The sequence below is a fragment of the Mustela nigripes genome, chromosome 9, assembly GCF_022355385.1.
Source record: "Mustela nigripes isolate SB6536 chromosome 9, MUSNIG.SB6536, whole genome shotgun sequence".
NCBI lineage: Eukaryota > Metazoa > Chordata > Mammalia > Carnivora > Mustelidae > Mustela > Mustela nigripes.
Window position 1 is genome coordinate 499050 of NC_081565.1, and position 18557 is coordinate 517606.

Sequence of the window (18557 nt, forward strand, 5' to 3'; positions counted from 1 at the left end):
CTCAGCCTGAGGTGTGCAGGGTCTCCCCCTTGGCCTGCTGGAGCTAGCAAAGGGGCAGGCCACCCTGAGAACAGACACAGCCCCCCTTGGGTTAGACACAGCCTCCCCGTTGGGTTAGACACAGCCTCCCCGGGTCAGACACAGCCCCTCTGGGTCAGACACAGTCCCCCACTCCATCAGACACGGAGGGGTGCCGTGGAGTCCCCGGCCGGCGCTGTGTCCAGCCCTGCTGGTGAGGCCAGCCTTAGGAAGGTCCCTGCAGGAGACCTCGGGCCAGGGCCGCTCTCGGCAGGGGCACTTGTCTTTCCCCGTGTCTGGGGAAGCACCTCTAGGATGCTTCTGGCCCCTCCACTGGTTTTGCCACGAGAACCTTCCTCTTCTGTGGTCCCTGGGAGGGCGACATCCCCGAGACCCTCGGGCCTCCATGTGGCTCCCCCGGCCTGTTCCGTGGCTGGCGTCGAGAAAGGAAGAGAGGGAGGAACCGGCCAGTGAGGACGGAGGCCTCTTCTTCTCCACCTCCGCTCCCCAGGGGCCAATAAAATATCCTCCAACTGGAACATCAGCTCAAGGGCTGTTTCCCCGGAAAACGTGGCCTTTGTGGGAGCAAATGGAGCTGAACCACAAGGTCAGCAGTTGGGGTTTGCAGGCCGCGCTGGGTTCCCTTTCCTTGTGAGTTTCACCAGTTCTTCTCTGAGCACGTGGAGGGCAGCAGCTCCGGGGAGCCTGGTTCCCTCCGTCGGATCCCCAAGACACGGGCCCCCCGTCCCCGGGGCATGCTGTCTGCAGAGCTGGCCCCTCCCGGCATCAGGTGTTGGGGGGAGGGTCTCCCCCAGCCTCTGGGGCTGTGCAGCCGTCCTCGCGCTGTGACGTAGAAGGCCCGTGAACCCAGGTGGCACACACACACTTTCCTCGCTGCGTGATTGTGGGAAGGTTACTCAACCACTCTGTGTTTTCTGGTCTGAGAGAGATGGTCGTAAGCCAGCCCATGCCTCCCTGTGTGAGTACACACCTGCCTGTGAGGGGTCCGGGAGGGGTCCGCTGTGATTGCTTTCATCTGGGATCCGGATGGGATGGATTTGCTGGGAGATAGGAGGTATGGGCCCGACTCACTTGTATTTCTAGAAGCCCATCTCCCACCCCCCAAGGACCCATGTTGGGCTACCCTGTCTTTTGGGTTCGTCTCCAGCTTTCCGCTCTGGTCTCTGTCCGCTCGTGCGCCAGCAGTTCTAGTGGCCACGGTTTTACGGTGATTCTCCCGCGGGACCGACAACCCTCGTGGCTTTCGTCTTCTTCCGTCCCTCCCTCCCGACATCAGCATCAGCGAGTTTGGCTCCGCAGAAATCCTGTATTCTCGCTGAATTTCGCTGCGCTGGTGGCTGGCCCGTCTGCGGTGTGGACCGACCAGGGCTTCTCCGCCGCCCTCCCCCAGTGGTTCCTTCCCTGAACGCGGCTTGGCCTTGGTGGCTACTTCTGAGGAGTCGAGGTGACCATTCCCGGAGCCCAGGTGCCCGCCTCGCTCTGCTCCTGACCTGCAGGAGTGGGACCGTAGAAATGACCCGTGTGTGTTTTGGGTAAAAACAGGAACACACCTCAAGGACAGGGTTTGCCTTCCTGTTTGTTCTTTTGTTCTTAGCTGTGCTTTTTACAGAGTAGATCTCCCACGTTGTTCCTCACTTTTTTAAACCTGAGTGTTTCGTCTTCTTGAAGTCCTGTTGTTAGTAGGATCCTTTCTTCTAGCAGATTTTCTAACTTGTCCTTGAAATTGGGTGGTTTCCATGTCTTCACGGCCACGTTCACCTGCGTGGGTGCCCGTTGCTGGAGGAGCTCTCCAGGTGTGTGGTGACGTTGCCAGCGGCGGTGGTGGCCGGCAGCGGGGTGGCCGGCAGCGGGGGCTTGCCTCTGTGTGGAGGCCCCGGCTTGTCAGCACTTCCCGCAGCCGGCCTGTTGCTTCGGGGCGCCTGGGCTGAGCGCTGGCGAGGCGGGGGAGGGGGGTCCTGTCTTGGGGGCTCCTGATTTGTTGGAGGAAGCAGGATGGCAAGGCCTTCTCATCCCACTTCCCGGATGGGGCGGCCCCCACAGGAGACCTTATCCTGCCTGTCAGGTGGGGGTGCTGTGGGGGGGCCCTGCAGGGTTTGGACTTGGGGGCTTCGAGGAAGGCCCTCTCTGTGCCTGCCACCTGTCCTCACCGAGTCCTGCTCGTGAAGGGCTGAGCCCAACATCGTGTCCCGAGGAGGGTCGACCCTGGAACCCGGGACGGAGAGGGGCAGGAACGAGATCTGGAGAGAGTAGCAGTCCCCACCTTTGCCAAGGAACCGCGTGCCTGTGTCCCGGGAGGCAGGACGTCGCCAACCCCACAAGTCGTGTGGACATTCTCACACTGGGTGCTGTGGAGGGTGGGGTGGAGACCGCTTCTGGGTCGGCAGATGCAGATGCGACAGTGGCTGGACGCTGGCACTCTGCAGCTGCCCAAGGGCCAGCAGGGTCAGGATGGCCGTCCCCGGGGGTGGAGGTGGACACAGCAATGACCTGCAGAGACGGTGGGTCTGGATGGGCAGCCGGGCTCGGCACGTCCGGCACGGCCCCTGGCTCATGCCGAGTGGGACTCCAGCCTGGCCGTGGGAGCCTCTGTGGGTCCTGGCCTGGATCCCTGGACGAGGGCGGGGGGCCGCGTGGGGGCGCGGTGTGCCCTGCACCGCTCAGCCCTGCCCGCCACGGCCCTGCTCCCCCGAGAGGAAGGCCCACTTCGTTCATGTTCGCTCTAACCGCGGATTCCGGACGGGAAAGGAGCGTCCGCTCAGCTCTCTCCCTCCTGTTGCTCCTCAGGAGCCCCCTGGGCAGCTGGCAGCTCTCGGTGTCTGGTGGGCACTGGGGAAGCAGGAGGATGGGGGCGGGGACAGGGCAGGGGGGGTCACCCCTGTGCCTCCTAGTGCCTGGCCCCCGCACGGCAGGAGCCTGAGGCCCCCAGACCCATGTGCTGGAAGGCTGCTGGCGGGGACAGCCTGTGAGTCCCACATCTGGACAGAGAGGAGCAGCCCAGGCTGTAGGTGTGGAGGTTTGACCCCTAAAACCGAGCAGCTTCTTGGTGTCTCCCTTGCACAGAGCCTCCTGCCCTGTCCCCGCTCTCATGGTCCCGGGATGGGGTCAGGGACCAGGCACAGACCAGAGGCCATCTGACTCCGGCCCCCGACCTGCTGTCTGACCCTGTCAGCAGGTGCAAGATGTCAGGATGGGCGTTAGCTGGGAACTTGTGCTCGGCCGGGCTCCAGGCCTTGGTGGGCAGGTGAGGGCCCTGCCAGGCTATGGGCATGGCTGATGTCCGTCCTATGGACAGAGGCCCCTCGGCACCAGGCTCCCACATGCCCTCCTCAGCCCGGCCTCCTGCCAGAATCCCTAAGTCAGAGCTGCCAGGACGCAGGCCCTCCAGGTCCCCGCAAGACAGACACCTATCCCTTCAGACAGACACCTCCCGACGCCCTCTTTTTTGTGTCTTTGGCTGGGGGTCCGCCTGGGAGCCCTGCTCAGCCTAGGGTCCCCCCTGCCCCACCATACGCACCCCACCCGCGTCTCTCTGGCCACCGGGCCGTGGCCTTGCCATGCCCCGCCCCACACAGACCCGCCTCAGATCCCCTCCAGCTGCCCCTTGGGCTTCCAGAGGTCTTTCCGAGGCCACTGGAGCTGGTAACCCAGTGTGGGCACGCACAGCTGCCCCAGGCACCATCCCCTGCTCACCGTGGAGCACCCGTCAAGGCCCAGACCACAGCTTCGAACAAGGCCAGTGTGGTCACTGCCCAGGAGGGACAAACAGCAGGTCCTCCGCTGGCGGCAGTGCCCTGCTGCGGGGACCGAGTGGGGGCGCGCCCAGGGCAGAGCAGTCGGGTGGGTCCGTGGTCTCAGCTGCTGGCCCCTTAGACAGCGGGACGACTCAGGATGAGGCCCAGGCAGGACATGTCCTGCAGTTTCCTGCAGGATCCTTTTAATTAGTGGGAATCTTGTCCGAAGTTGTATTTTTTGGGAGACCTCTCTGCCCCGAGGTCATCAGGATGTTCTCCCAGAGGCTCTGTTGGTCTTTCACGGTCAGCCATGCTCGGCGCCCTCAGTGGGGGCCCGGAGTTCCTACGCTCCACGGCCACCCAGGTCATGCATTAGGGTCCCTTGAGTGCCCACTCTGGCCCTGGGTCTTTGCGCTGGCCTGTGGCTGCCCCCTGCAGGCCGATGAGCCTTAGGGAGGCGGTTCTTGACGCCGGTGGGGTAGTCTTGGTGGACCTAGGACGGGGCACACGTACCTGGCCCGCCGCTGGGGTAGGACAGCACGGTGTCTTCTGACCAGCTGTGGGGCAGGCGACAGCTTCTCTTCTTTAATGTATGGAATGGCCCTTCCTTCGTTAGGTCTTTTCATTTTTTTCTCAGTGTTTCATGGTTTTTGTTTTTTGTTTTTTGGGGTTTTTTTTTGTGTGTGTGTGTAAATTTCTTTTGTCAGGTTTATCCAAAGAAATTTGAATTTTTTTGCACTGTTGTAATTGTTTGTAATGTTTATTTCTGTTTGTTACTCATATACGGGGGAACAGTGGGGTTTTAGCATTGGCCTTATGTTCCGTGTCCCAGCTACAACCAAGTAACCCTAACCCTCCGCTTAATTACTCTTCACGGACGCACCTGCAGCAGGGGCACAGCGGAGGGAGAGATGGAAGCCCAAGCAGGCGCGGGGCTGAGCGCAGAGCTTGACTCAGCGTTCGGCCTCACGACCCCGAGACCATGACCTGAGCCGAAGTCAAGAGTTGAACACTCAACTGACTGAGCCTCCCAAGTGCCCCTAATACCTTCTCTTCAGATTCTGCATGTCTTTCCACAAGATTATGTTTCCAGTGAGAAGGAATGTTTTACTTTCTTGAAAGATTTTATTAATTTGTCAGTGAGGGAGCACAAGCAGGGGGAGTGGGAGAGGGAGAAGCAGACTCCCTACTGAGCAGGGAGTCCGATGTGGGGCTCGATCCCAGGACCCCGGGACCAAGACCTGAGCTGAAGGCAGAGGCATAACAACTGAGCCCCGCAGGCACCCCTTTGTTTTAATTTGGAAAGACTTACCCTTTCTAGAGCAGTGTCAGGCCGACAGGAGAGTCCAGAAGGCACAGCAATTGCCCATGTCCCCACCACGCACGGCCTCCCCCACCAGACACATCCACTCCCGCGTGCGCGCCACATGGCCCCCTACAGACACGCCGGCACCCGAAGCCCACCATGGCCGGTGGGGCCGTCCTGCGGGCAGGGTGCCCTGTGTGGGCGCAGGCAGGGCGCGGGCACACGCATCTGCAAGGCGGCCTCACACACTCGGGTGCCCCGCCAGCCTCTCCCGGGACAGCCCGGAGCTGGGGTCCTGCCACATGCGACCTGTCCGGACGGCCCTGTCCTCTTAGGAGTGCAGGTGCCTCCGGACCCTCTCCTGGCCCGGCCACTCATTCCTTTTGAGTGCGGAGCGGACTCCGCTTGTGGACCGACCAGTTTGTCGGAGTGGAGCGGGGTGCAGGCTCCGAGCTGCCAGGGGCCCCGGGCCGTGCTCCGCGGGCAGCGGGCGGCCTCGGGCTGGCCCCATCTCCCGAGGAAGGCTCCCAGCTGCCCGCATCAAGATCTGTGTCAGGGTCTGTTTCTTACAAACATCCTCCATCTGGGCAGTGGAGTTGTCTCTGTTCCGAGTTCGCTGGGTCGTTTCCCAAGTCAGGAACAGAAGTTCCTTTTACGAAATGTTCTGAGGCTGCCGAGAGCGCCTGATTCTCGCCGTGCTCCTTTCGTGAAGCACGCCGCCCCCCCCCCGCCCCCATGCCCAGCAACCCTGCTTCTGGAACGCACCCAGCGTGTCACTCCGTCTCCCGCGCCATGCATCAGTCTTCGCTGCTGTCTTGTCCGGGTGTCTGAGTCTGTGTCCTCAGGTGGACGGCTGGCCCTCGAGGGTATAGTCCGGGTGTCCCCACCTTTCCCTCACGAGTGGCCCGGCGGCTTGCTGTTGTCCCCCAATTCTTGGGTGGATTTGCGGGTGAAGTGCCCCAAGCTCCTGAGCCCCGGTAGGACCTGGGGCATCTGTTGGTCCCCAGCGTGTGGGCTCAGGTCCTGACTCTGACTGCCACCTCATGAGGGGCACGGCTGGGTCCTGAGTCAGAGCACGACTTCTCCCAGCTCCCTGGGCTGGGGCCAGACTCGGACTGGTCTGGCAGCCCTGCTGGGCCCTGTGCCCTGTAACATCCTCATGGGGCTGGGGAGTCTTAGGTCAGACAGTGACTGGCCCTTCATTTCAGGACTCGCCCTGCGAAGAGGGTTTTCTGCAGCCCCCAGGCAGTGGTGAACCCAAATGGTGGCCCTGCCCTGAGGCCCCAGGGCAGGTGCCCACAGGGGTGGGGCGGGCCCTCCCGAGGCAGCCAGGGGGCGCTGGTGGCTGTGGGTGACTCAGAGGCCACGTCCTTTCCCAAAGCGGAGAGCAGGCAGGCACCTCTCAGGGCAGCTCCCCCCCCCCGCCCCACCCCCAGCCCTGGCATTGACCTGAGACCAGGTCTGAGGGCACAGTTCCTTTTCCAGCATGAGGGTGAACCCAGCTTTCCCTGGCGCTGGTGTCCCAGTGGGGTCCCCGTCCAGCCGTCCCGCACTGTGCTGGGGACTTGAGCAAGCAAGAGAGGGCCAGGGCTGTGGGTGGTCAGCCTGTGTGGGACGCCCCAGGGGCTGGGGGAGCAGGGCTGGGAGGCAGAGCACGGGACCACTCTAGGGCCTTGCCTGGCGCTGCAGGCCAGACTTGGTGGGCCGTGGATGGGTGTGGGCCGTGACATGACACGGAGGGCGGCACCCTGATGGTCAGTGCTGCGGGCTTGGCCCTTCTGTCTGCTGCCCCTTTCCTGCTCACACGGCATGGCCTCACCTCCAGCCCACCACCGCTGAAACATGAGGCCTGGGCATCCCCCAAGCTGTGGGCAGAAGCCCACGTGAGCACAGCAGGTGGCCAGGCCACAGGTCCAGGGAGGGGACAGAGGGAGCTCCGGCCAGAGAGGGCCAAGAGTCCACAGACACCGGGTGGCATCCGTGGGGAGCCCCCGGCCTTGGTCAGGTGGGGTTGGTGGGCCAAGAGTCCACAGACACCGGGTGGCATCCGTGGGGAGCCCCCGGCCTTGGTCAGGTGGGGTTGGTGGGCTCTGAATAGCCCCATCTTCTCCCCCCAGGCCCGGACCCACTTCTGTTCCTGCAGGCCCTGCAGACGCTGTGGTCCACGCGGGAGCTGCGGCAGGTGAGACAGCGCGGGGGCTGGGCCCCTCCTCTGGCCTCAGGGGCCGCCCTGTCTGAAAGTCCTGGCAGACAAGTGGGGGCCGGAGCCCTGGGCTGATACCCACTGGATACCAGTACACAGGCCCCTGAGGCTGAGAGCACAAGGCAAGGGCCTGCGGCCACCACCTGGCTTCTGCACAGCATGGACCCAGGGGGCCGTGACCACCTATGCGCCCAGTGAGGCGGGGGAACTCACTGTTCAGACTGGCCTTAGCTTGTGGCCTCCTGTCCCGGGGACAACCTCTCTGGCCACTGAGGGATGCGGGTGGCCCTGGAAGGGAGGCTGTAGTGGCCTCTCATGGCACTCGGTAGCCCTGCCATGGCCTTGGCCTGGAGGGTGACTTTGCCTGCCCCATGGGCACCCCTGCTCTGCACTTTGTTCCCAGAGGCAGCAGAAGGATGAGGGCACCCGGGCTCCAGGGAGCACGGACAAGTCAGGATAAGGCCCATGTCTCGTGTCTTGCCTCCTGCTGCTATTGGAGGTTGGGCCGGGTGCCCAGACCCAGCCGAGCTCCCTGGGGCGGGCGTCCCGTGCGGGCGCCTTCCAGGAGAGGCCGCAGGCTTGTGGGTGGGAGGCGGCTGTGCGCTGTGGAGGCTGAGGGTGCTCCCACCAGGTCCAGGGCTGGCTTTGTACCGCGGGGGACCAGCATCTGGCTTGACAGGTCACCAGTGGTGTGTGAAGGGGACAGGCCTGGGCTCCGCGGCAGCCATCAGCCCCTCTCAACTGCCGCATGGCGGCTCGGAATGCTTCTCCCCCTCAGCTGGAGAAAGCCAAGGTTTTTGCAAAGCCAAAAGCTCTTTTTAATGTTTGCCTCCCGTGGCTTTGCACTAACACGGAGGCACCGCGACCGTGTTGTTGGTGAACCGGCTTCACGGATTCTGCGCATCCACGGTGTGTCCCCTGTCCCGGTGCACACGCGGTGTTGGCGAGGTTTGTCTCTGCCCCTGGGTCAAGGTGAGCTGACTTCATAAACTGGGTTGAAAGCCTTCCTTCTCCCGTTCCCTGGAGCCACTGGTTCCACAGGAATTCCTGGTTCTGGAGGGTCTGGAAGAACGCAGACCGTCCTGCCTTCTCGGGCTTGAGCCGACGTCGGGATGACCGTTTTGGGGGCTTTCCGCTTCTGGTTTCTTGCCCTCTCCCCTGTCCTCACATCTGCCGGCTTTTTTGAACTTATACAGCTGTACATAAAAGTAGCTGATATTAGTTAAGCCTGTGTCAACAATTTGATTTTTTCCACTTGTACATTTGGGAGGGAGGCTGTAGTGGTCTCTCATGGCACTCGGTGGCCCTGCCATGGCCTTGGCCTTTTGGTTGATTAAAGTTGCATATGCTAAGTGTGTGGAAAAAAAAAAAAAAGACTCTCAGATGTGGGGGTCAAGGGCTGGGCGTTCCAGTCCCCTCTGGCCGGCGCCACTGTCTCTTCCTTCCCAGGTGCTCGCTGACAAGCGTGCCTGTCCCGCTACAGCGCCACGTCGCAGGTCTCTGCGGGTAGGGCTCCGTGGCCCGTCTTTATGACCCTCGGGAAAGCATGCCCTTAGACTGGCGTGTTACTTATTTCCCGTCACACGCACGGCTGTCTGAGATCTTCCACAATGGTTTCTGTCCGTGAAGGAGCACATCTGTGTATTCTCACTTGCGGTGGTGCCGCAGAGGCCTGCGGGGGCAGGTCCCTGTGCGCTGAGTGAGTGTGCAGGCCGGGGGCGCTCTCCAGCCAGGAGCCAAGCTTCTGCCCGAGGGGCCCGTGCTGTCTCCCCTGGGTCCGCTTGCCAGAATGGGGCCAGGTGGGGGGCTGCTCAGTGTCTGAGCTCTGACCCGGTGGTGCCCCAGGGGCCAGCGGCAGTGGGCGGAGATTCCCCCGTAGGAACCTCGAGGCAGTAGGAAGGCCACGAGGGGAGGCCACGAGGGGAGCCCTGTCCTGACGGCCAGCCGTGCACAGGGAAGTTTCAGGGTCCCCCACGGAACAGGACAGGGAAACTGGAGGCTGGACTGGGAGAGCCCTTTGGGGGTTTGTGAGATCAAGAGGAAGGAAATGGGGCTGTGGTCCCTCCTTTAAACACAGAGGGAGCCAGCAGGTCGGGGCCATGGGGGTAGGGAGGCGGGGCTGGGGGCGGGGGAGGTGGGCCGGTGGGCTGTGGGGCAGTGGGTTGGGGACACCCCCTGGGGTGGGGGTAGTCGGAGGATGAAAGACACGGGAGAGGCGAGCAAATGGGCAGGATGGGGCTCCCCAGGTGGTGCGGCCCTGGCAGCTTGTGTGAAACCCCAGCCCCGCGGAGGCCGCACGAGGTGCTGGAGCAGGGCCGCAGGGGACTCTGGCTCCGGCCAAGTCCCAGAACCACCAGGGTCCCCTGAAGCCGGGGATGGGGTGGCTGACTCCCCTCTGGAGCGCGAGTGTGGGGGGGTGACAAGGTGCAGACCCCGCTGGGTGGCAGAGGGGAGCTAGGGGAGCAGTCAGAGGGCAGGCGGGCGGGAGGGAGCAGCAGTCAGAGCTCCGGAGCCAGGGTCCACACGGCGCGGAGCCTGGCCCGTCAGGCCACGGGGCAGAGCAGCCCCAGAGATGGGGCCATGGCGCCCGGACTGAAATCTTCCGGGACGAGGGGTGGCAAGTGGCCAGTGCGTGCCAGAGAGCACGCGAGGTCCACCCTGGCAGCCGTAGGGGCCAGAGGGGCTCTTGGACCACGGTGGGGGGCGGCAGCACCCTCGGGGCCCCGTGTTCGTCACTCACGATGACTCGTTCCCGTGTGCCCTGTGGCCTCGCACTGAGCTCCTGTTACTGCCGCTGTCTCCCGCGGGGCCCATGCTGTGGCCAGGAACACAGGCAAATGCAGGACGGCGGTGATGTCCCAGCCCCAGGCGGCCCCCCGTTCCCCATGTGCCCCCCTGCTCCCCACGGCCTTCCCGTTCCCCGCAGCACCCCTGCTCCCCGCGGCCCCCCGTTCCCCGCAGCACCCCTGCTCCCCGCGGCCCCCTGTTCCCCACAGCACCCCTGCTCCCCGCAGCCCCCCGTGGGTCTCCTTGTGCACGGCCCCCTCTCCTTTCCTGGGTGTTTGCCGAGGGAGACTGGCCGGGTCTCCTGAGCTTACCCGCGTGCTTGAGGGGAAAGCCGGCATCTCGCTTCTGGGGAGCAGAGGTCAAACCGCTCAGCACAGTGGTTTGGACTGAGGGGATCATGCTCTGAGGGTCCCGAGGAAGCATCGGCCCCACGGGGTGCCAGGGCCAAGGCCCATGTTCCAGCTATGCACCCTGTTTCCTGCCCGCTGCTCTGTGGGCAGGGGCCCTCGGCCTAGGGGTGCCAGGCGCTGTCCAAGCACAGCAGGGGCCTCTGTGCAGGAGGAGGCACACACAGACAGGACGCACGTGCCTCTCCAAGTTCCAGACCCAAGTGGTGCTGTCCAAGGAGGATGTTCTGGCCCGGCCTGGCCCCAGGCTGCTCCCAGGGCAGAGACGTAGGAAGGGCCCTGGGGCCAACAGCAGAGGGGTCTGTCCCTCCTTGATGAATTCCCCTCCACTGTCCCTTGGAGCAGTGGGGAGGTGGTGCCTGTGCCCCAGGCTCGGTCCGCAGAACCCTGGGGAGGCCCCTGGGGCTGCTGGGAGGCGCCTCTCTCCAGGGAAGCTGCCAGGGGGCAGCAAGGAGCTGCTCCTGGTGGCTCGGCTCTCAGCAAGGCCCGCAGACCCCCACGGGGTCTTGCTTTCTTCAGGGCTGCACCTGCCTTGGCCCTGGCCCAAGAGAGTGTTGCCTGCACAGGGCAGTCCTGGGGATGGGGCAGGGCCATTCCTGCTTTGGGTGCTGGAGCAGGGATGTGCCACGCCCCAGCCCCCTTGACTCTGGGCGCCTCAAGCCATCGGCTGAGACGCTCCCAGGAGCAGGAGGGGGGGAGGTGCGGTCGTGTCAGGTAGGTCAGGGTGAGCCCCCGCACTTTGTGCTCACCGAGGGGGACTATCCAGTGTCCCGGGGACTCTGGAAGCTGACCGCCATCCAGCTGCACTCCTGAGCCTTCCCTGGGAGGGGCAGAGCCACCACGGCCGCTGCCACGCCAACAATATACTGTGACCATCTCGGAAGGACGTGCCCCCTCGCTCCCCTAATGCCAGCCCCCAGGAAGGTTCCCACCATGAAGGGCAGCTGGACGACCCCAGCGGAAGGAGCTGACCCCACGGTTGGCCGTAGCGTGGGTCTGGGGCTTCCAGGGGCTGTCCTGCTGGGAAGGGGTCTGTGTGGCCTCTCGGGCAAGGAGAAGAGCTGGCTGGCCAGTAGGTAGAAGTCACGGTCCCAAGCACACGGCCTCCCCGCTCTGCTCTGAGCCTCTCCGAGCTGCTCTTCGGAGGCCCTGAGTGGGAGCCGTGCACACGTCAGGACCCAAGCCCGGAGCTGCGTCTCTCGAGAACTTTCCCTCCATGAGCAGGAGGTTGCTCAGCCTCCGGTGTCTTCTCTCATATGTTCCGGGCAGGCCTGGGGCCTGGTGGAGATGGGGACGGTGGGCCTGTGGGCCCTGACACCCCCGTGTGGGCTCTGCACGCCTCTCCCTGGTCATGGCAGCGTCACGCGTCGGAGGCTGTCCTCAGGTCTGCCCGTCTCAGGTCTGCAGGGGCAGCTGGGGCCTCAGCTCCTCGCTCCCGGCAGAGTGGCCCCGGGCGTCAGGGTGTCTGTTTCTGAGTTCGCACCCCACACCCTGCAGCTCTGCCCTCGGGGTGGCCGGGCAAAGAGTCCGGGGCTGCTAGCAGACCCGTCGCTGCAGGGTGTTGCAGGGGACAGCGGAGTCAGGCAGAGCCAGCCGCGTGCAGGGGGCCGAGGTGGCACTCAGAGGACACCTGCTCCCCCGAGGGAGAGGTCTTTCTTCCTTTGGCACCCACGTGTTTCCAGACCTTCCGCGGTGCAAGAGGTGGGAAAGTCAATCAAAGGTGTTTTTCAGTTTGCGTTTTTTCCTCCTTTTTTTGGTTTCTCGTTGCTTGCTGGGCCCTGCAGCCAGGTCACTGTGTCTGAAGGACCGGCGTGCGTCCCCCGGGCAGCACACAGGTCGTGGGGCGAGGCCCAGAGGCTGCAGCTCTCAGAGGGGCCCCTCTTTACGGGACCATGACGGTGGGCGGACCCGGGGCACGGCGGGTCAGACCAGACCAGAGCACCGGGGAGGGGAGACCCAATGGCGCCGATGGTCCGTCCCCTCTCTCAGCCAGTGTTGCTCGGGACAGTGCAGGTGGGGAGGCTCTGCAGGGCAGTCTGGGGCAGGACGTCCTGGGGCCGCAGCGAGGTCCCATGTCTCTGCAGCTCCGGGAGGAGGCTCGGCGGGGCTTTGCGGCCCTGGCCGACCCGCGGACGGTGCTTCTGGACGTGCTGGAGAGCAGCAGGGGCTGGCAGCGGAAGGGCCCCTCCCTGGAGGCCTGGCTTACCTGGGAGCTGGCGCACTGGCTGTCCGCACAGCCGCTCCCAGGGCTGGCCCAGGTGAGCCCTGCGCACGGCCCCACCGGCTACGTCCCTCTCGGCACAGTGGGCTCCCGGCCAGCCTCACCTGGCCTGTGTAGCCTGCTGAGCTCTGGCACCCCGGGTGGGCAGGGCCTGGCACCTTGTGATTGACTGGACTCCTGCGTCCATGGGCTTGACCCTCAGCGCCCCCCACAACCACACCTTGCCCTCGCCTGTGCCTCTAGGCCTGGCCTGCCTGGAGTGTCCACTGTGGACACAGGGTTGCAGGTGCCAGACTCCTCAGCCAGGTCTGCCCGGCCCCGTGACCCGGGCTGCAGTGCCCTTCCCACTCCCCAGCTGAGGGCAGCTCTCTGGTCTCCCAGGGCAGCTCGGGGCTGAAGCAGCTGCAGGCCTGTGCTGTCAGAGTCCTCACGGAGAGCCCCCCTGGCCTTGTGGAGCCGCTGGTCAGCATCTTCCAGCTGCAGGACGCAGACCGGGGCCCCCTGCTGACTCACGTCCACAGGCTCCACCAGGAAGGCAAGTTCAAAGAAGTAAGTGTGGGCCCCACATGGACCGGGGACCAGGGACCGGGAACTAGGCTTGCATGTGGGCTCAGGCAAGGGCCCGGCTGAGTGGGCTCACAGGGCCCCCCTGTTGGGGGCTGCCCAGGGCTGAGGGGCATTGGGTCTGGTGCAGAGGGTTCAGGGACCAGCCCCCCAGAGGCCCAGCTCAGGGCTGTGCCAGACGTTGGGGCCCTAGGAGATACTCACATGCACTGAGCTGGAGGATTCTGGGAGCGGCCCCCGCACCTGCCTGGCTCTCTGCCTCAGCACCTGGGGTCCTTCCTCTTGAGGTGCCATCGGGTCCTCAAATGGGTCCGCGGCCCAAGGACACCCTGGCTCTGGCCTGGAAGCCCCGTGGGCCAGCTGCGGGCCAGCCGTGGGCCGGCCGAGGGCCCGCCGTGGACCAGCCGTGGACCAGCCACTCACCCAGCCTCATTGGTCACTTCCCAGGAACACCTGTGGGGGACTAAGAGGGTCAAGGGTGTGGGGTCCCTCTGCACACAGTCCCCACACTTTGACCACCCCTGCCAGCCCAGGCCCTCCCAGGCCAGGGAGCACCCACATGACCGGGCGGGGTTGGAGGCCCCCCTCGCACCCACTAGCAAAGTCACTCGGCCTCTGTGTTGTCGTGGCCTGGGGGCGAGCAGCCCGGTTCCCTCTGGGCCCAGCTACTTCCAGCTCCTGCTGGCTCCCTTTGTGTGCTTGTGGGGGGCCCACAACCACACCAGGCCTGGGGACTGGCTGCTGTGCTGTTCTCACAGCAGGGTCTGACCACAGGAACAGCCCCTCGATGGCCCTGCCCGCTGGGCCTGCCACCTCCCTGGACCCTTAAAAGAGGCCCTCCCCCCACCTGGGATGGCCTGACTCCTGCTGTGTGGAGGCTCACTTGGGTCAGATCGGACCAGTGGGGGCGCCCCCGTGAGGGTCGGACACCTGGAGGGTCCTGTCGGCTCCTTGCTGGACCAGGGATCCCCGGGACCAGCCCGGGCTGGTGCCCGTGTGTGTCTGTGGAAGTTCAGTGTGGGGCACGGGTTACGGGTCGTGATGGCAGAGTCCTGCAGAATGTGCGGTGCTCCTGGGCGTGGGCTGTGCCGGGTCGGTCATTCGGCTCCTCTGTTCTGGGAAGGCCTAGCAAGGTCAGATGTGGGGATGTGGGTTCAGGAGCCTCATGGCGCTGGTGGGGCTCTGGAGGTCTTGGAGGCCGGCCAGGAGCGCCGGGAGTGACTCGGGTCTGCATGAGACCGGGGAGCAGGACTCTGCGGTGTGGAGGGAAGAGTGGCTGTGAGTAGTTGCTGCAGGCACAGGGGTCCCCGTTGCCTCTCTGTGCCCTGAGATGTGATGACCATCCTCTGGGGAAGTAGGTGGTGGAGAGGTCCTGGGGCGCCTGCTCAGGGCCACGCTCTCCCCGAGTCCCAGGTCTGGTGCTCCGGGGTATCCAGAGGCTCACTCCTGACTCACCTCTACCCACTGCCCCATCGGGCCCAAAGTCGAGCCTGATTCGGGGACAGCGCTGCTCATGGACACTGCTCCCCGTACCCGTGGTGGCTCGGGCTTCAGTGCGTCCTGAGGCGAGATCCCGGGCCCACCCCACAGGGACCTTCTTCCCCGAGGGGCAGTCCCCGCCAGGAGGCTCATGGCGAGGTCGGCCTCACCTGGACCGCCACTGCTTGGTCCTTGGAGGTTGGGCCATGTGTTAGCGGCTGTCGTGCTCCGGCCCAGGCTCTTGTCTCGAGGCTGGTGAAGGGCGCTGAGAAACCAAGATGACCACGCCAGGGACAATGTGGCAGGGGCTCCGCTCCTGGGGCGCAGGGCCATTCTCCGCAGGCTGAAGGGGCGGCCAGGCTTGCAAGAATGCGGGAGGCAGAAGGCAGGCTAGTGTTTCGGCGTCTTCTGTTGCACCCGGGCCTTTCAAAGAGTGTCTAGGGCCGGCTGAATGCACCCCCCTCGCGCTCCAAGGCAGGAATCCCAACACAAAGGAGGCTCTTGTCCCGCACAGGCCCCTTCTGCGAAGAGAAGCCATTGTCCCCAAGCGGGGCGGCCCGGCAGGCGATGCACGCTCCAGTGCCCACCGCCGCGCCCGGCGAAAGGGGCCGCATTCAGGCCTGTCCGCTCGGATTAGCAGGGACTCACGACTTAATGTGCGCCGATATTTCATGTCCAGGGCGGCGGCTGGCTCCGGGCAGGATGAATGCCCGCTTTTGTCTACTGAGTTATTTTATTTACATTTTTTAAACAGCTTATCAAGGTAAAAAGATAGCTTTGCTTCGGGGGGGTGGGGGGGAAGGTCCCTTGGCTCCAGGCCGAGCTGAGCTGTGGAGGTGGCAGGCCGGCCCGTCCTGGGTCTGAGGCTGCGGAGTCTGGGCTTGGCTGCCTGGGCACCTGCCTGGCGCCCCTGTCCCGCGGAGTGGGCGGCCAGGGGCCGGTGGGCACTCTGTCCGCCTTGGCCACCAGGCCCTTCTGGGTTTCCTTACCTTCCCCCAAGGCAGCAGCTCTGGCACTGTCCGGCCAGAGGGGTCCACAGCCTCTCTCTGACCCAGCTGCTGAGCAGCCCCGTGTCCCTCTTCTCAGTGGCCTCCATGCCAAGGCCAGGAAGGCTCGGGAGGTGCTAGTTCCTCACAGTTTCCTTCTGTGGGGCCTGAGCCCCTCGCACCCTCCCTGCCTGTGCCACGGGCCTGAGTCGGCAGGTGACCTTCCCATGCCCGCTGGGGCCCCTGTGTGTCCTGGCAGTAGGCAGCGGACAGCTTGGTCTGCTGAATCTCAGGCACAAAAATGACCAGAGACGGATCCTAAGCCTGGCCTGACGACAGTGCCTGACCTACATGGACCCCCTCCAAAGACAGAAGCCAGCCCAAGCGTTCTGCTGTCAGCCGTCCCCCCAGGGCACCCACCCAGGCTGCCCCCTTCCTTGTCCTGGGCCACCCTTCCCGCCCCACCCCAGGGCTGCAGGTGCGGAATGGGGGCATGTCCCAAACTTTCCCCAGGATGTGGGTGGTCACCCGGCTCTGGGCACGCTGGCCGCGCCCTGCAGCATCCTCACGGGCTGAGAGAGGTCACCCCGAGTGCTGGCCGGACGGGAAGCTGGTGGCTGTGGAGGAAGGAGTGAGAAGGACGGCGGTGTGAGCCACTGACCTCCGTTAGGACAGAGGCACAGTGTGGCCAGGTGGGCGTGTGCCCACGAGACCTGAGCCGCCCACCTGGGCTGCGTAGGGCTGGGCTCCAAGCACAGCCTGAGAACCTCCACCCGAACCCCCCTCCCGCCGAAGCCAGCGGGCACCACGGACAAGGACCCTGAGGGCTGGGATTGGCAGAGGGTGGCCCTGCCCTTCACTGGCTCCTGGAGAGGGAGAACGCCCCCGCGGACAGAGGGAGGCTGGGGACTGGGCAGCAGGCTGCCGTCTATGGCAAAGCTCCCCGTGCTGCGGCGGGGGGCAGTGCCCAACCTCCCTTGGCCCCGCCCTGCCCCCTTCCACCCAGGCCGCCAGTCCCCCACACCCCAAGCCTGATTCACCCAGGCCCCGCCCCAGGATTCAGAGAGGTTGTTGGATGGGTAGGGGGCAAGGGTCCCCCTGCGCCCTGCTGAGGGCTGGGGCCTAGAGCACAGAGGAAGTCTTGTCCTTGGGGGAGCAGAGGTAGAATATGGCAGCGGCTGGCACCCCAGCAGAGGCAGTGAGAGGCCGGTGAGGCCAGGCCCCCGGGGTCCTCTCTGCTACTCCCTCCGGCCCCTTGCCTTGTGGCTCCGCCTGCTTCATCTCCCCCAGGGTCACTGGCCCCCCTGCTTGGTCTGCAGGGTGGGAGGGTCCCAAGCCCCCAGGTACCCCTCCCACAGCCCCTTCCCCGACAGTGGCCTGGCCCGACCAAGCCCAGCTCAGGTGTTGACCCCAGAGGAGCCCAGGAGCTAGCCGGACTTGGGCAGCCATGTTGTGACCATCCCAGTTTCTGGCCATGCGGGGCCATGCAGAGGTGGGGGGCTCCCGGATAAAGGCTCGGTGCTCCCTTAGCTTCTCAGGGGGTCTCCCATCCAGAAGCGATGTGGTTCCCCCTCCTCCAACCCTGGCCCTGCCCCCTCTGCATCCTCCCCTGGCCCTGTCCCCTGTCCGGTGCCCCCCACCCCCACCCCTGGGCCCCCAGGGGCCTGGAGGCCACCGAGCCCTGGACCACAGCCAGGCTGTGGAGGCGCTGGGTCAGCTCCACGCAGGGAAAGGCCCCTAGCCCTGCACCCCCACCCCCACAGTCCTGGGCCGGAGGCCGGAGGCCAGAGCGAGCCTTTCCCAGGCCGCTATTTTGGTCCTTTGTGTGAGCTGCGTGGGGCGGGGCGCCCGGCCCTCTGCTGGTTATTTTTGCTCATAATGGGAGCACGATGTATGGAAATTATTAATAGTAGCCGGGCCTGCGCTACGTGCGGGCACTCAGGGCCCCGGCGCCCTCTGTGCTGAGTGTGAGCGAGGCCCCGCGGCTCAGGGCTCTCGGCACCCACGTCCCGTTCCTGGGGCCGCTGCGCCCCCTGCCTCACCAGCACGCAGCTGGGGCTAGAGCCTCTTCCTCTGTGGACCCGAGGGGCAACTCTGTGCGTCCCCCCAACACACACAGACCACACCACGTCCTACTCCAGCTTCTCCCCTGTGGGCCAGCCCGCTTGGACAGACAGCTGTGCAGCCATTCGTGGTTTGGGGGTACACGCAGAGCAGGCCTTGTGGAAAGTGCGAGGAGGGCCCTGCACCTCAGGCCCTCAGGGAGGACAGCCCTGGCTCCGGGCTGGGGCGCCGTGATTGTCCGTGCCAGGCGCCTGCCGGTGGAAGGCCCACTCCTGGGAGGCAAGGGGCAGGCGAGAGCGGGTGTTGGGGAGGCACAGGGCGCCGGTGTCTGGGAGCGTGACAGAGCTCCCGGCTTGTCCACCCTCCCTCTGCATCCTCAGTGCACTCAGCAACACCCCCTGGGCAGAGCCCCTGCGGCCCAGCGCCCAGCCTGACGCCCCATCCCGGCCACACCCCAGCCTGGCAGCCCCACCCCCCCCCGCCGCATTTTCCCACCTGCCCCACTCCCGGAGCCTGGCTTGTCTGCTGGGAGGCTTCTGGATTCCGGGCCCTTGAGCCTGCGCCCGCCGTGACTGGGAGGGCCCCACGGGGCTGCCCGCTCCCCGCCAAGCCTGGCATGACTGCTCCATCTGTGACCGCCAGGCTGCTCTGCTGGGCCTGAAGCTGAGGCTGCAGCCACTACTCGATGTTGAGAAGGTAAGGGTCCTCCTCACGGGGATCGTTTGGGTTCCAGCTCAGATAAAGCCTGAGTCTCCAGAACCACGATTGGG

At 65.0% G+C, this 18557-nt stretch overlaps 1 protein-coding gene and 1 long non-coding RNA gene across 11 annotated transcripts in view; one reads left to right on the top strand and one right to left on the bottom strand.

Annotated features, from left to right (window-relative positions):
• Positions 1–18557, top strand: part of EXD3 (exonuclease 3'-5' domain containing 3) — a 78835-nt gene that overhangs the window by 16763 nt on the left and 43515 nt on the right. For 8 of the 10 annotated variants that reach the window (XM_059410190.1, XM_059410193.1, XM_059410191.1 and 5 more), the window contains exons 1-3: positions 12282–12731; positions 13076–13243; positions 18430–18483. In XM_059410190.1, the coding sequence (XP_059266173.1) occupies positions 12366–12731; positions 13076–13243; positions 18430–18483 (588 nt within the window). In that variant the 5' untranslated portion in view covers positions 12282–12365. Of the gene's footprint in view, positions 1–7193; positions 7259–12281; positions 12732–13075; positions 13244–18429; positions 18484–18557 lie in introns of those variants that run through there. The other 2 variants (XM_059410200.1, XM_059410198.1) reach the window with 2 other exon arrangements.
• Positions 13238–18173, bottom strand: LOC132024192 (uncharacterized). The gene is made up of 3 exons (XR_009406191.1): positions 14908–18173; positions 14142–14511; positions 13238–13721 (listed from the first exon to the last, which is right to left on the bottom strand). It is a non-coding gene; the product is annotated as an uncharacterized LOC132024192 (long non-coding RNA).